The sequence below is a fragment of the Panonychus citri genome, unplaced genomic scaffold (genome assembly GCF_014898815.1).
Source record: "Panonychus citri isolate SS breed McGregor unplaced genomic scaffold, ASM1489881v1 Contig00136, whole genome shotgun sequence".
NCBI classification, from domain to species: domain Eukaryota; kingdom Metazoa; phylum Arthropoda; class Arachnida; order Trombidiformes; family Tetranychidae; genus Panonychus; species Panonychus citri.
This window is the reverse complement of record NW_026515541.1, coordinates 339,600-356,408: the sequence shown is the minus strand read 5'-3', so window position 1 is coordinate 356,408 and position 16,809 is coordinate 339,600. Positions and strand designations below refer to the sequence as shown.

Below are 16,809 nucleotides of genomic sequence, written 5' to 3'. Positions count from 1 at the left end.
CCTCCCAATCCCGTTTCCATCCTTTCAATTATAACGTCTTCCATTTTTTCTTGTGGTTTCATCGATGTCAATTTAACACAAATTAATTTCTATTAACAAAAAAACAAAACAAAACAGAGGCAGAAAGAGGCAGAGATAGAAATAGAAATAGAATATAAGTAAGAAATGGAAATAAAGTTTACTTAATGTTCACAGATTAATAGGCTTACCTTTTAAAATAATAATAAATTATTGTCAATAACCAGGAGAAAATAAATTTCAGCTTAAATTAGACGAAGAAATTTTTATACAAAAGTAATAGTAATAAATATTGAATATCCAATGTAGATTATAATTTAAGTTGGTCAACACAAAACAAGACATGACTATTAGAATGAGAAAGAGGAAAAAAAATGAAGGAAAAAACCAAAGGTTTGACAGATTAAATCATCATGGAAAACAACAATTTAAATTGTTATGTTCAGAATCTCAATAATTGTTGATAAATAAAAACAAAATTTTTTCATTTTCATTTTTATGTACAACAATTGAGAACATAAAGCGACATCTACATTCGCTTTCCACAAATACAAAAGCGGGAAACTTAATTTCGAAAACAAGAAAACTCAAAGTATCGAGTCTCTCGATGGACAATTAACTTTTTTTCTTCACAATCAAATTATTATTCTAATTAGAAAGCAAATTAGAAGTACAATTAATAAGTTTTCTTTCCATGTCTTAGATTCAGTCGATTCAAGTTCAATTTGATTAACAATTGATTTCACCAGTTAGAGTTTTCATTTCAATCTCTTGTCCTCATTCCGATTTTACTTTGATAGTAACTTAATTTATGATAATTCATTAGATCCCAATTTTCTGAAATCTTAGTAAATTTAATGACAATTAAGTTTTTACAATCAGAGAAATGATAAATAATTGATTATCTTTTAACCGAATTAACTTGTTACTTTTAATTAACTTCTGTAGAAATCAAGTATGAAGGATGTCAAAAGAATCGTTTGTATTGGTGCTGATTATGTTAGTGGACCAACGAGCTGTGTGATCGCCTCGAAATGTCCTCATCTCACTGTGGTGGTTGTCGATTCGAATGAGAATCGGATTGAATCTTGGATTTTGGTTATCTTCCAATCTATGAATCAGGATTGGAAGACATTGTTAAAAAATGTCGAGGTTCCAATCTTTTCTTTTCAACCGATGTCAAAGGAGAAATTGATGCCGCTGATTTGATTTTTATTTCGGTTAATACGCCGACTAAAACATTCGATATTGGTGAAGAAAGCCGCTGATTTGAAAAATTTAGACTTCGTTTGTCGGATTATCACCGACAATGCAAAGGCAAGTAAAATTGTCGTTGAGAAAAGTACAGTTCCTGTTAAGGCCGCTGAATTGGTCAACAGAATATTAAAAGCAAACCAAAAGCCAAAGGTCTTTGCTTCCAAGTTTTATCTAATCCTGAGTTTCTCGCCGAAGGCACAGCGATTAATGACCTTCTTAATCCGGATCGTATCTTAATCGGCGGAGAGGAAAGTGAAGCGGGTCAAGAAGCGGTGGTAAAATTAACTTCAATCTATGCTAATTGGGTTGATCAAAGAAGATAATTAGTACTAATTTTTGATCAACTGAGCTCTCCAAATTGACTGCCAATACTTTTCTCGCCCAGGAAATATCAATCAATGCGATTTCAGCCATTTGTGAAGCAACTGGCGCCGATGTAAGGGAAGTGGCCAAAGCCGTTGGAACTGATACCAGAATCGGGGATAAATTTCTTCGAGCGGGTGTCGGGTTTGGTGGAAGCTGCTTCCAGAAAGATGTCCTCAACCTCGTCTACCTGGCAAAGACTATGCACTTATATGAAGTCGCCGAATATTGGAATCAGGTTAGAACAAATTTCTCGAATAAATTGTTCCAAGTGAATCTAATGATAAAATTCTATCGATCAGGTTATCGTGTTAAACAATTACCAAATCTGCCCGATTGGGATGAATTCAAACACTACGATTACCAAAAAATGTACAATGCCATGAAGAAACCGGCCTGTGTTTTTGACGGTCCATTAATTTTGGAACATCAACAATTAACCTCAATCGGGATTTCACGTTGAAACCATTGGCAAAAAATTACGTCGAGAGGCCAATGTATCAAGTGCTTTGAGCGAATCAACTCAACTAATACCGAAAATCCTCTTAATCATCCATCAGTTTTATTGATTAACCAAACCTAACTCGTCCAAATCCCGTTTCCATCCTTTCAATTATAACGTCTTCCATTTTTTCTTGTGGTTTCATCGATGTCAAATTAACACAAATTAATTTCTATTAACAAAAAAACAAAACAGAGGGAGAAAAAATATAATAGAAATAGAATATAATTAACAAATGGGAGTAAAGTTGACAGTTTCAGATTCTCAATTATTGTATATTCATTTTTTCAAGTATGTGAGGAAAAGTTTCAGTTTTAAGGAAGAGGCGAAATTGTAATCAAGTGTGTTAATTATGTTGGTTTGATGATTGTTGTTGTTAAAAGATGATGGTGATGATGATGGTCAAGGAAAATGAATTTTAATCAACACTAATTAACGGAATGACCAACAACTCTAAAAAAAATGTTGAGGCTTGATTTTGTAGGTAAGCACGAGTTCATCTTATTGTCATGATACAATAATAATAATCATTATTATTATTATTATTGTTATGTTGGGAACAATCAAGACAATTGTATTAATTGTATTAATAAATGTTATTATTATTATACCTCTTAACGTATTCCAGGTAATACTAATAGGAATGCTATTTCTGCTGTGGTGAATGTTAATAAGATGAAAAATATTTTTGAATCAATTGACGAAGATGTCCTATTGGGGTCAAGGTATAAAGGTGGACCTCCAGAAGGTCGGAATGCATCGAACCAACCAGATTCTGATGACATTACATTAAGAATCACAGAATCAAATTAATCAACAATTTAAATATATAAAAACATAAAAATATAAAAACCAATGGAGAACATAAAGCGACATCTACATTCTTTTTCTAGAAATAAAAATCGAAAAGCGGGAAACTTAATTTCGAAAACAAGAAAACTCAAAGTATCGAGTCTCTCGATGGACAATTAACTTTTTTTCTTTACAATCAAATTATTATTCTAATTAGAAAGCAAATTAGAAGTACAATTAATAAGTTTTCTTTCCATGTCTTAGATTCAGTCGATTCAAGTTCAATTTGATTAACAATTGATTTCACCAGTTAGAGTTTTCATTTCAATCTCTTGTCCTCATTCCGATTTTACTTTGATAGTAACTGAATTTATGATAATTCATTAGATCCCAATTTTCTGAAATCTTAGTAAATTTAATGACAATTAAGTTTTTACAATCAGAGGAATGATAAATAATTGATTATCTTTTAACCGAATTAACTTGTAAACCTCTTGTGCGCATGCGCAAAAACAGTCATCCAATTGAGTTGAGAACAGAAGAGAAAATATTTTTAGTTGAATTTCTGACTTGGTTGTTGGTTGTTATCGGTATAAATTATTTTCTCTCTCTTCTCTTTCTTTTTGTTTCTGCATGATGTTGATTCCAGTTTATCTCTGTTCTACTATCGGTGTTTAGTAATGTTCATTGTAAACAGTGTTCATCTTTCACTTAAATCGGTGTAACAATCACCTTTTCTGGAGAGATCATCTTTATACCGTCATCAACATTTTCCAGTGATTTTTTCATCTCTCTTGTCTTCACAATCCATTCAATTTTTCTGCTTTATATTATATAAAATATATATTCTACACCAACTACTTACTACAGTTTGTATCGCAAAAGAAAACTTGGTTAGAAAAAAAAAAGAAGGTAAGATTTGTTTTCTTTTTTCTCTCTTCTGCTCTGCTCTGTTCTTACCACTTTGAATGTATTTTGTTTTCGCATGGGATTCATCACTTACTGGTCATATATTCAAGTCTCTCCTCTCCATCTATTTCTTACATGCTTCTTTTTTCTATTTCAAATCCTTCTGTTTGGCGTTTAATTTATCTTCTCTAATTTATCTTTTCTTTCTCTTGGGTAGAAACAAAAATGACTGACCTTGGTTTACCCCTTAATCAAGAAGAACCAAACACTATTAATGATGGCATCGGTACTGGAGAAGAGGAAGAGGATGAACGTACATCTCCTGTTCCTGCTAAAATTCAGAAAACTTCTGAAAATACGCTTGATGTGACTAGAGCAAGTGTCACCAAGATTGTCAAAGGGCTTTTGAAAAAGTCTCAAACAATTCGGGCCAAAAAATCAGTCAATTTTAAAGGAGTGACTGTTTACTATTTTCCCAGGTCACAGGGTTTTACTTGTGTTCCTAGTCAAGGAGGGTCAACTTTAGGTATGGATTCTCGCCACTGTTCAATTCGAACATTTACTTTAGACTCTCATGCAGAAGAAAAGAAACGAGCCCATCGAGATATTTTACTTCGACAACGTAAATATGCTAAAATGGTTCAGAAACAAAGTTCCGGATCAACATCTGAATCTGAAGAAGATTCAAATGATGACATAAGTGATATTTCTGATTCAGAATTAGAGATGGACAGTTGTTACTTTCTTCAACCTGTTCCTTTACGTCAACGACGAGCTTTACTCCGGGAATCGGGTGTCCACAAAATAGAAACCAACGAGAAGGAGGAATGTCGTGATATAAGAGCATCGAGAGAGTATTGTGGATGCGAATGTCAAGTCTACTGTGATCCAGAGACATGTCAATGCAGTTTAGCAGGAATCAAATGTCAAGTTGATCGTTTATCCTTCCCCTGTGGTTGTAGCCGTGACGGGTGTGGTAATCAAAATGGTAGAGTTGAATTTAATCCCTTAAGAGTGCGTACTCATTTTATCCATACAATCATGAGACTGGAATTGGAAAGAAAGAACGAGCAACAAGTAAGTTATATATTTCTCTCTCTCTCTCTCTCTCTCTCTCTCTCTCTCTCTCACTCTCAACAATAATTATCCATTATAAATATAGTAGCAACATTACATTACACTCTATACGAATCAACAATTTATATCTTTCTCTTGATATATCTAACAATTCCAACAATTAAAATGATCAACACACGAAAACAAAAGCAAGAGAAAAAAAAGAAAATCTATTTGAAAAAATTACGATCATCTCACTCACAAATGTCCGATTCATTTTTACCTCTATTTTCCTACTCTCTGTCTCTTTCTCTTTCTCTCTCAGTAACTTTGAAAACTTTTACGATTTTTGTTTTCTCCATTTGATCAACAATTACATTTGATTTTCAAATTTAGCTCTCACTTATCAACATCAATTAGCAGAATGATTCATTAAGTCACCACGATAAGAAAGAAACAAGTTATCTCTGAATTCTAGATTAATTTAATCGTTGATTCATTCCCAGTTTGTGTTCCCTTTTCAAGCTTCGTTATCCAGCTAAGCCGTCGACTAAGACCCAATTTTATTCTACGTCAGCTGGCTTACAATCGTTGCTTTTTCATATTCTTTTCATCATCTTTCCATCCAAAAAGATGTAGAAAGATAAAACATCATCATCATCAACAACAAAATCTCTTTCGTTTTTCCCTCTCTACGTTTTTCCTTCTCTTTCTCCACTTATCTTTCTTTTTTTCTGTTTATCTGTCACTTCTTTCTCTCTCTTTCTTCCCTTACTCCTCTTTCTTTTACTTTAGCTCATTATTTTTCTCTCTTTCTTTTTCTCATTTCCCTTAAATATTACATTTTCTCTCTCTCTCTATCTCTCTCTTTCTCTCTTTTTCTCTCTTCAACCAACACCAAGCTAAACATTTTCTCTTTTCCCTTTTTCCCTTTTCCAACTTCTTTTCCCTTTACATTTACGTTCCCCATTTTCTTGCAGTTCTCCTTTTCCATCTTCCAACTATACAACAAACTATAACCTTCATCATTATTTTTCTCATTTTCCCTCCCTTTTTCCTTTCCTTCTCTTCATCATCATCAACCAATTCTTTCTTTTTCTCTCTCTCTCTCTCGTTTCATTCCATTTCTCCCACATAGTAATCTACTTCTCTATCAGTATGTCCTTCTCCCTCTATTCTCCCTCTCATCCCTGTCTACCTCTCTTTCTACATTTTCAGTTAATTCTATTCTATTTTCTCTCTCTTTCTCTTTCTCTTTCTCTGTCTCTCTTTTTTTCTTCTTCAACAACAAACAAGCTTTTATAAAACTCGAAAGAGAAATAGAAAGAGAGTATTGATTTTGTTGATTATAGGAACAAAACTTAACAGCCAGAAAAGAAAGAGACATTTTCTTTCCTCTCTTTTTCTTTCCTTGTTTTACTCTCTTTTTCTCTTTCTTGTGACCTTAACTTGGGGATGGATTTTGCTCTTTCTACTTCTTCTTTTTTTTCCTCTCTCTCTCTCTCTCTCTTCTTCCCAGCATAGAAGAAGAAAAAGAAGAACAAGAACTTTAGCAGTAGAAAACATCACTTCTTGTTTCCTCTTCTCTTCTCTTTTCCATCATCATCTTTTTCTCTTCTTCATCTTCTGCTGTTGCTGTTGTGTATCTACACACTTTACCCAATACCTTCTTCATCTCTCCAACCTCATCTTTTTTTCTCTTTAGCATTTCGATTTCATTTTGCGCTCTTCTCTTCTACTAAATAACATTTCATCTCATCATTTCTTTAGCTCTCTCTCCCCTTCCCTCCTCCCGCTCATTCTGTTTACTTCCCTTAGCCTCTCCTCCGTCTATCGATTTGAAAATAAGTCACTAAAATCCCTTTTGCTATTCCCTTCGCATCTCTCATTCTCTCTTTGCCTTCCCTTCAAAGTTATTAATCCATTTCGAGTCATCACTAATCCATCTACCGTCTTAATCGTTCTATCATGATCATGGTAAATGCTGAGGAGTTGAAACTTTTTCTCTCAAGAATCAGAATTCTAAAAACTTTTTTAAGATTTTGCACAATATTTAAAATAAGAATTGTAAAAGTTTCCTATCTATTCAAACTAACAAGTATACTTTCTGTTGATGGTCATTGGAAAACAGTCCAGATGAAATGTTTCGGGCAAGGCCAATTTCTGAAATGACGGATAGTCTGATGGTGATCATCAGGATGATGAAAATGATGATAAACCTATAACATTCAACCTCCATATTTCTCTCTCTCTCTCTCTCTCTCTCTCTCTCTCTCTCTCTCTCTCTCTCTCTCTACACAAGTGAACCATGTAGCCTCACAATCGATCGATGTTTCTCTCCCCTTTACTCACTATATTTTCTCTATCCCTCATTTCCGTTCTCACTCTCTTTACTTTGCCTCTCTCATTTTCTCTTCTTCCATCTAAGCACTGAATTAGATGAGAATCTCACAAAATGCAATTTCGGTAGATTGGATGAAATTCATGAGATTGATTAAGAAAATATCATTAGCAAAAATGAGTCGATTTGTGTTGAAATTTTCATATCTCCTTTGAATGTTTGAATCTGATTCTCGAGCGCCAATTGAACTTTCGTTTGCTTGATTAACTAACTATTCGTTAAATTATGTTGGTGGATCTTCTCTCTCTCTCATATCTCTCTCTCTATATATTCTCTTGATTCGCTGTTTGAGGGAACTCGTTTTACTGTAAACTTTCCCTTCGAACTATTACGGTCAAGTCAGAAAAAAAATCGATCGTTGAAATCGATTTTCACCTTTTAACCAGAAAAGAAAGAGACTTCAACTTGGAAAAAGAGAGATAAAAAAGAAAGAATGTTGAATTTCTCTTTCCTAATTGTCTTTTCTTTCCTCTTTCTTTCCTCTCTCTCTTTCTCATCATCATCATCATCATCATCATCCACTCTACGCTGAGTTGCCGAACCGCTTTCTGCTGTTGTCTAAACATGTTAAAGTCGTCAAACGACATTGAACTAAGAATCTCAAGTTTACCTTGTTTTTTGTATTTTCTTTTGCTGGTTGATTGTTGAAGAAAAAAACGACTTATGTTTTCTTCGTCAAATCAACACCAATTGTTACGAAAAGAAAAACTCAAATGCACAATCAATTGAACAATTAACACACTAACAGAATATACAAACTTTAATCTAGTTGTTATACTTTAAACTACTGATGAGAATCTGCTTCTTAATCATATTAATTATTAACAATTCTCTCTGCCCATGTTATCCCGATTGTTAACTTAATTATTATCATCATCATACTCGTTCTTACGTACCTTTTCATCCTCATCATCTCTCTCCTACTCTATGTCATCTTCCCTCCTTCCCTTGCATTTACTTTCACGTGGCTATTATCCTATGGCCCCTGATGATGATGATAATCAAGTTGATGATGAAAAATTAGTTTACTGCTCAGCTAAGGAAACTTTTATTATTAGAAAAACTCATTTTCTCAGCGCCATCTACCATGTATTCAGTTTGAATGAACTGAAATTTTCATTATTATAATTGATGTTGAATTATAATGATTAAGATGAAACTTTTCCATCTCTATAAGAGCTATAAGAGTTTACCCTCTGTATCTTTTACGAATATTGGACATTTGTTTTATCATGAAATTCTGGTTAATTTGTTCTTCTCTTATTTTCTGGTTTCTCGCATCTCCAATTTTCTGTTCAATTTCAAAGGTTCTATTTGCTATATTAACCTTAAAGCTTAAATAGGACGAAATGTTTTGGTTAACGATTTTACTGTATCATTCCAACTATTATTATTATTACAATATTCAATGATAATATAACAAACTTTTCCAAGTCTGTCGAGATAACCTGTTTCACTTAACGTCGTCACTTGTACTTACACTTGAATCATTTCTTTCATGAATAATTGTTCATTTATCATGGCTTTTCCTATTCCACTCGATGTATATTTCCGATCGATTGTTGTAAAACTTTTTTTCATCAATTTTCATGATTGATCTTTTGGGTGTGATAATTATCAAAGCAAAAGAAATCATCTGTTTGCCTTTATTAAAGAAGAAGATTGTTAATTGTTAGATAATTGGAGGATTTTCTTGTAAACAATTTGAATCCTCATATTTATGGTCATTATTATTATTGGTCTGTTTTTATCGTAAATTGTTTTGATATTTATGTTTTATTAATAATTTGATCTAATGATTTATTTTATTTTTCTGGTTATTTTTGCAGAGAGTTGATGAAGTGAGTGGTCAATCATCAAGTGATTCCTCGGACTCCTGTTCTAATATCGCTTTTTCGAGCTGTTCCAACACCTCAACTGGCCACTACTTATCCAATCAAGGTTTCAACAGTGGTGAAAATAACTGTTGTAACAATGGACCTCATTGTGTTCTGACTAATAATCATAGTTCCCTTAACTCGACTGGCCCTTGTTCCAGTCTTAGTGTTGGTAATCAGTCTTTCATTGACTCAATAGTTGTTGGTGGCGCTACAATTAACTCTAGTTGCTCATCGCTAGATAATCATTCATCTCTTAGCTCATTAGGTTCTAATTGTAATGGTATGTCTGGAACTACGCTCAATAGTAATTTAATGTGCTCTAACATTACCAACGACTGTTTAGACGTTTATAGCTCTTTCAGTCCTGAGGATAGTTCATATTCTGAAAATTCTGACTGTACAAGTGAAGATTATGATTCAGACTTGATTAATGACGGAAGCAATGAAAGCAGTAGTAATAGTAATTGTAATAATAACATTACAAGGCCTGACTCTGGACTTGCTAGTTGCTCTGAATTAAATGGTAACAACAATCACAATGGTATCCACAACTCGGTACAACAGCAGCAACAAATCAATTCTAATTTTAATCCGGGACAAGTATCAAATTCAAAAGGACATTGGAATCAAGATCATAATCAAAGTTCAACTGATTTAACACCATTTGATTCAACTGGATTTGAGTCCAATGGATTGTATGGATCTGTCAATAGTAACAATAACGCTCATGGATTATTGATGAATAACAGTAGTGAAACAAACACTAATCATAATATAATTGTAGGCCTAGGATCTAATCAAATTAACCATTCATCTTCAAGTCCAATACTGCGGCAATCAACAACTAATCGCATTTCTACAATTTCCACATCAACTTATCCGGTCTCATCTCAGCACCATCATCATCCCCAACACTCACAAAATCCTCATCCACATGAACATCATGAACATCACCCTCACCACCCTCATCACCACCTTCAACATCATCAACATCAAGTTGAGCACCAGCAACAACACCATCATACTCAGTCTCATCCTCATCACCACTCATATAGTTATCAAGAAATTTACTCAAATAACTACTTAGCAACAAACTCTTCTACCTGTGAAACAACATCAAGTTGCCACAATAACGCCAATACTAATATTAACGCAATGACAAATTGTTCAACTAACCAATCAACTCATCATTCTAGCTTCCAAATCGATGATTACTCTTCACACTATACCGATCTTAGTCAATCTATTGCTTCCTCAAAGTGTGCAGAATCATTTAGTGGTCTCCTTGGATCTGGTAGCATTGGAAAAGATGTAAGAATCATAACACCAATTTCCATGGTGTCCGACACATCAACAAGTAACATGAAATCCAATTCTAATCAAGATATAATCAATGGTGATCCATCCTCATCGAGCTCATCAACTTCATCTAAAGATACAGTTGATTCTGTTAACGGAGGAACACTTGGATCATTAACACCCTTTGAATTAGACGAATCATCTTCAAGTGATCATTCAACACTATCATCTTCCCAAGATTCACCATCATTGGAAAACTCAGATAAATCTGATTCCCAAGATGTTCAATCCTCAGATGATATAATCGAAAACTTTGGAGAGATAATCAAGAAAACCATGGTAGAAACGGTTACAGCATGATAACCAAACAGAAAATGAAAATTTGATCAAAATTTTTTCCACTTTTCTCTTTTTTTAAGAATAATATTTTCAACGAAAAAAAGAAATGAAATCAAAAAAATCAATGCATGTGCCATTTTTAATCATCAACCTCAATTAATTGTAAACACTGATTAGATTGACACTTCCAACCCAATCTCTTAGCAAGAATCTAATCATCTGTTTATAAACAATCAGTAAGAAGGAGCAGAAGATGTCACCATGCAAGAGATGGAATCAAATAGAATGAAACATGTTGGAAGATTAATCCACCAAAACCAAAAGAGAAGATCAACTTAACCCACCATCACTTTTTCTTTCCACCTTCACCATGGATTCATTGGGTTAACCATAAAACTCCACTTTGATCATGATTTACATTCTTGATTCAACACTTTGGCTTATTGGAAAATGCAACAAACAAACAAAAGTCTAATGATCATTTATCATTCAAATGATTATTTATATTCATATAAATATCTATACATACACACACACACTCTTATATATTAATCCTATTAATTTAATTGCTGTTGAAATTACTTTCTCTTTCTCTCTCTCGTTTTCTTTTCATTAATGTCCTCCAATTTTTTTTCAATCTTTGATCATCATCATCCTGATGTTTCATATATAAAAAGTATAAATATCTTGTTTCACCTTTTTCATGATACGAAAAAATCAGAACTTTTCTTCCAACCCTCCCCCCTCTCTCTCTCTTTCTAATTATATAACTTCAATTGTAAACCCAAACTTAAGTTTATTGTCATATGATGTCCACGATTATCATGATGATAATTATGGACGATAAACAAAACAATGTAAAAAAAACCACTTCCCACTTCCCACCCTCCTCTCAATCCACCTCGTTACTTTTTTCTTAAAATTTGGTGCAAGGTTTCAAGAGAGCGAGAGAGCAACAATTTAATTAGCCCCAGGAAAAAAAAGTCGATCAGAACTATATAAATAAGTAAATTATAAATATATATATATATTTAAATAAATTAATAACAATTAAAGTTTCACAATTTAACAGTTGATCATCACTTTTTTTTACCAATTTGGGCTCAAAATTGTGATTAACTGATTAAAAGGTAATCCGTTAAATGCAACAAACAAAGAAAAAAGTAAAATGTAAACAATTAACTTTCGAGTTACTATTGAAACAATTTATTCTAATCAACTCTCTCTGTTGAATATTTTCAATTGTTGACAATTAATACTCTTTCAATTGTTTCCCTATCACCTTAATCCACATAAATAATCACCTTCAATTACTTACAATTAACTCATGATTAAATTGGCCGACACTCATTGACACACCACAACAATTTACAGAATAATAATATAATTACCTTATTCAATGCTAATCATTTTTACACATTTAACTAAAAGAGAAATAAACAAAAATCTGATAACAATTAACAATCATCTAAATTATTCTCGGACTAATCAACTAAATTCACTGAGACAACTTTCAACAATTAATAACCATAAGTTGGTGATGATAATTTGCTTTTTGATTGTGTTTTTCTGTCTTTCTAATCAATCGGGTTGTTGTGGGAGACAAACATTAACCACAATTAATAATCGATAATCACAATTAACTTTTATTAACAAAGTAATTTGTTAAATTATCGAAAAATTTGTTTTTCTTCAAATCAACTTTTCCATTTTCATCTTAACGGTTTCTATTCATTTTGTTGATTAACTTCGTTCTATGTTCATATTATCATTACTATTATTTATCTTCTTCTTTATCTTCATCATCTTCATCTTCATCTTATAGGGTTTTCTATCTGTTCTAGTAAACAGTTCGAGGAAAAGAGGAAGAAGAAAACGAAAATTGTGATAAAAAGATTCTGCGCTTTTCGAAATTCCAATTTTGTTCGATAATCCCTGAGCCTGATGGTGGAAGATTTTTACATGGGAAAAAGAGAGAAGAGAAAAAGAATCATGATGATGATGATGATGAGGAAAGGAAGAAAAATGATGATAATGATGATGGAAAAAGAGAGAAAACTTTTTTTTTCTCTCTTCAAAGGTTATTCCTTCCAAAAGAGAATTTTCTTCTTTTCTTCCTCATTCTCTCTCTTTCACCTCACATCTTCTCTCAGTCCCATGAAAGAGAGAGAGAGAGAGAGAGAGAGTAAAATCCATGGTGGAATAAGTTCCTAGGATGTGATGCGAACGTTGAATTGATGATGATCATCATTTGGAACTGAATCGAGAAAAAAAATGACGATAATCTCAATTTGCGAGAATTTTTCTTTCTCTTTGAGAATTTGATTCTTTTGGATAATTTTTTCTCTCCATCGATTCCACATTTGAACAATTAACTAATTCGACTGGTGATTAATCTTCAATTACCAACAATTAACCCTCTTGATTGATTCCCTGATATCAATTCCCTCGGATTGATAAACAATTCACTTACCTGTTAATTGTTGTTGTTCCATTAATTAGATAACAATTTAATATCAAATTCTAAATCAATAATTGTTTACTATTGTTATTATTGTTGTTTTATTTTATTCATTAACTTTTGCTTAACTTATTGGAAACAATTAACACTCAATTTAAATTAATTTCTAATCTCAAGTTTAGATAATTTTCTCAATCAATTTTTACTTTTTCTTTCAGCATTTTAATTGTTTCCATTTCCGTTTATATTGTTAATCAAGAAGGTGTAAGCAGTTTTTATGGAGGAAACAACAGTTTATTAGATAAACACAGTTGTGAAAACATTGTGAACAACAACAATTAACAATTTAGCTTCTAAATTAATGGTAAAAATATTAATATTAATTGAGAGTTTTTAATTGTGGTGGAAAAATAAATCAATCAATCAAATAAATGATCAACCTTTGACCAGGGAATGGATCAAATTTCACCAGATCAAATTGTCAGGAAAAGTGACTTGACTTGAAAACAAATCAAATTGGCCAAATTGTTGAGAAAATTGGTTCACAATCAGTAAACAATTCACCAATTAACATAACAATTAAATCAATTTTCAAAAAATCGATCGATAAAAATGTGGCTCCATCTGTCGGTGATTCGGTGAACCAAACATCAATTGCAACGTTGGATTTTTGTTAGCAAAATCCAATCATCTGAACAATTAGAGGAAACAAATTAAATGATTACAATTGCAATTTTTTGTTCTTCCAATGAATCATTGAAAGATTTGATCAGAAATTGAATAGAATCGAAAGGTTAACTTACTTGATGATTGAAGATCAATCTAATTGCCATTTTGCGATGTTGATCAATTTAAGGTGAACCTTTTTTACTTGAGAAGATTGTAATTAAACACTTAATCTATTAAGCAGCGGTGTGCAGGTCGACTTTAATTAAATGAGTACAGTTTCAATGTGATCGTCAACTAGATGATGAAGTTAATGTAATAGCAATTAAGAGAAACAAAAAATCATCAGAGAAAATCAAAGATGAGATCACAATGATTGACCGTTAGCGACCTGCGGCACTACTACTTAGCAGACGAAGGTGTAGATTGAACCAGTAACGAAAAGCACAACAAATCAGCACAAATGATGATCGACAATTTATTTTTAAATTGCAAACAATTTAGCAGCATGGAGATGAAACAAGAGAGAGAGAGAGAGAGAGAAAGAGAGAGAGAGATCAAGTAATCTGAAGTAGTAGAAGAAGAAGAAAAATTCTGGTTGAACTGGAAGAGAAAAAAAAGAAACAAAAACAAAAAGATTCAAAGATCAGAAAGAGAGAGAGAGAGAAATTAACTGATCACAATTAAAAGCATGATGATGATGATGAGATAACAAGTAAATTAACTGATTGTTACAATGAATTGTCACTCTCTTTTTGTAGTTAACTGTTATTTACTCTGCAGGCATATGGACAAGTCTATGGAGAAATGAAAAGTAACGAGAAAAACTAATTTTTGTATCAACAGCTGTACTTTTATTTATTATTATTATTTGCTCGTTGTTTGTTGTATCATCATCATCATCATCATCATCATCATCTCCCTCTCTCATTTAATTACAATCAGGTTAACCAGTGGTGGTGGTGGTTTATGTTTAATTGCACACGCAGGCTTGATACATGATAAAAGTATCAAGTCTCCGCCTCAAACTATCAGCACACATACAGAGTGACAAACAATTAGCCTGATGGTTTGTTAATCAGTCCACAGTTTCCACTAATTACTACCCGATACCATTAATTGTTGACGCCGAGAGACACCCTGTAAATGAGTGTATATATCATCTTTCTCTCTCTCTCTCTCTCTCTCTCTCGTCAGTACAGTCTCAGCAATTTATTTTATGTGTAAGAAACTGTTTCCGTTTTAACTTTTTTCTTGATTACCTTGATTACTATTTGCTCAGTATTAACTTAATATGGATCCCATGTTGTTGTACCTTTTAAATTGTTTAATTTTACATCAGGTTAATTAATCAATTTAGAGGGTATTATATCTGATGATTAACTTAATTGTGTTTTAGTTGTTCGTGGACACTTTTACTATTGGGCTTTAGTTTGTTTGTTTTCGGGGGTTTAATTGTTAAGGTTAACTATGTTAACCTGTTAATTGTTTGCAGACTTTTCGGTTAATTAAGTTTTCAAACTGATAAACAGGTTGGGTTTTCATTTTCACAATTAACGTTGATCAATGGAAAGTGATTAACTCAACTTTTGCTAAATTAGTCTCTTCCTTGTAGGAAATTAATCAAATTAATTGGATCAGATTTCAATTATTAATAATAATTAACCAATCAAATTGTGATATTTTTTTTGGTTTATTATTAAGGTGAATTTGGTTGATTATATTGATCAACAACCTTAACCAACTCTTAATTAACGGACAATTAAATTTTAAAATTGACTTTAAAACTTTAACCTACTAACTATAAATACATTTAGTTGATTGTTGGTTTTGTCAATGTGATTAATTAACTTTGAGAATCACAATTAACCCTCAATTTTACCTTCTAACTCGTTATCATGAAAGCTTTTAAGATGATTAACAAATTGTTTCACTATTAACAAAGAAACTAGGAACTAAATTACTATCTAATTGTTGATCTTAACTATTGTATCTGTGTGTTAATTTAATTGTGTTGAGAATGAGAAAAATAAAGGAAAGATATTGATGACAATTAATTGTGATGGAAACGTTTGAATCCAATCAAGTGGGTAAGACAATCAAAACTTGTTGAGATTAACAATCAATTGATTGATTAAACGTTGTACAGTTTTTGATAATTAACAGTAAATAGAAACAAGAAAAGAGAGAAAATAAAATCAATATTAATCAACTAATCATTTGGGATAAAATTGATCAATTTGTTAATCATCAGAAAACGTTGATTAACAATTTGCTAATCACAATGTCAAGAAGATAATTACTTCCTTCACAAGGAGAGAGAGAGACAATTGAATTAAACACAATTAAATTGTTACCATTGTAATTTAATTACAATCAACTAAACAGTTAGGGTCAAGGACCCTATGGTTACCTCTGTTAATTGTGATTAATTTACTGATGCTGGTTAATTAATCAACTAGTAACCAACTAATTAACAGTACCACTGGTATTGAGTAACAATCAAATAAACTTTTGATTGTTGATTTAAATTATTGTGATTAATTGTCTGGCAATGAATTGAATTTCAATCATGAATTAAAATTGAAAATATTAATATAATAATAATTAGTTAATTTAATTTTAAATCGTCAACCTTTGACAGTTAATTTGATTGTTTGTAATTCATTAATAACCTTAAGAGGTTTAAGATTATCATTAATTGTTGATGATTTAGTTGATTATCAAGAGGAACCAATCAAGATTTAATTGTAATCATCTTGATTAGGACAAAGCAGAAAACTAAATCAACTAATCACAACCTTCAAAGCTCAAGAACAGTTTATTTTAAGTGTTCAATCAAACATGATCAATTTTAATTCCGTTT

The 16,809-nt window shown here is 32.1% G+C and overlaps 1 protein-coding gene, 1 long non-coding RNA gene and 1 pseudogene across 2 annotated transcripts; 2 read left to right on the top strand and 1 right to left on the bottom strand.

Annotated features, from left to right (window-relative positions):
• Positions 1 to 975: 975 nt before the first annotated feature.
• Positions 976 to 2,251, top strand: LOC128392639 (UDP-glucose 6-dehydrogenase-like; annotated as a pseudogene).
• A 1,232-nt stretch (positions 2,252 to 3,483) lies between these two features.
• On the top strand, positions 3,484 to 11,885 carry LOC128392630 (hybrid signal transduction histidine kinase M-like). The gene is made up of 3 exons (XM_053352682.1): positions 3,484 to 3,844; positions 4,059 to 4,918; positions 9,128 to 11,885. The coding sequence occupies exons 2-3, from the start codon at positions 4,067 to 4,069 to the stop codon at positions 10,835 to 10,837; spliced, it is 2,562 nt and encodes an 853-aa protein (XP_053208657.1). The 5' UTR covers positions 3,484 to 3,844; positions 4,059 to 4,066; the 3' UTR covers positions 10,838 to 11,885.
• Positions 11,886 to 13,549: 1,664 nt separating this feature from the next.
• Positions 13,550 to 16,747, bottom strand: LOC128392650 (uncharacterized). The gene is made up of 2 exons (XR_008326023.1): positions 14,081 to 16,747; positions 13,550 to 13,968 (listed from the first exon to the last, which is right to left on the bottom strand). It is a non-coding gene; the product is annotated as an uncharacterized LOC128392650 (long non-coding RNA).
• Between the last annotated feature and the right edge of the window lie 62 nt (positions 16,748 to 16,809).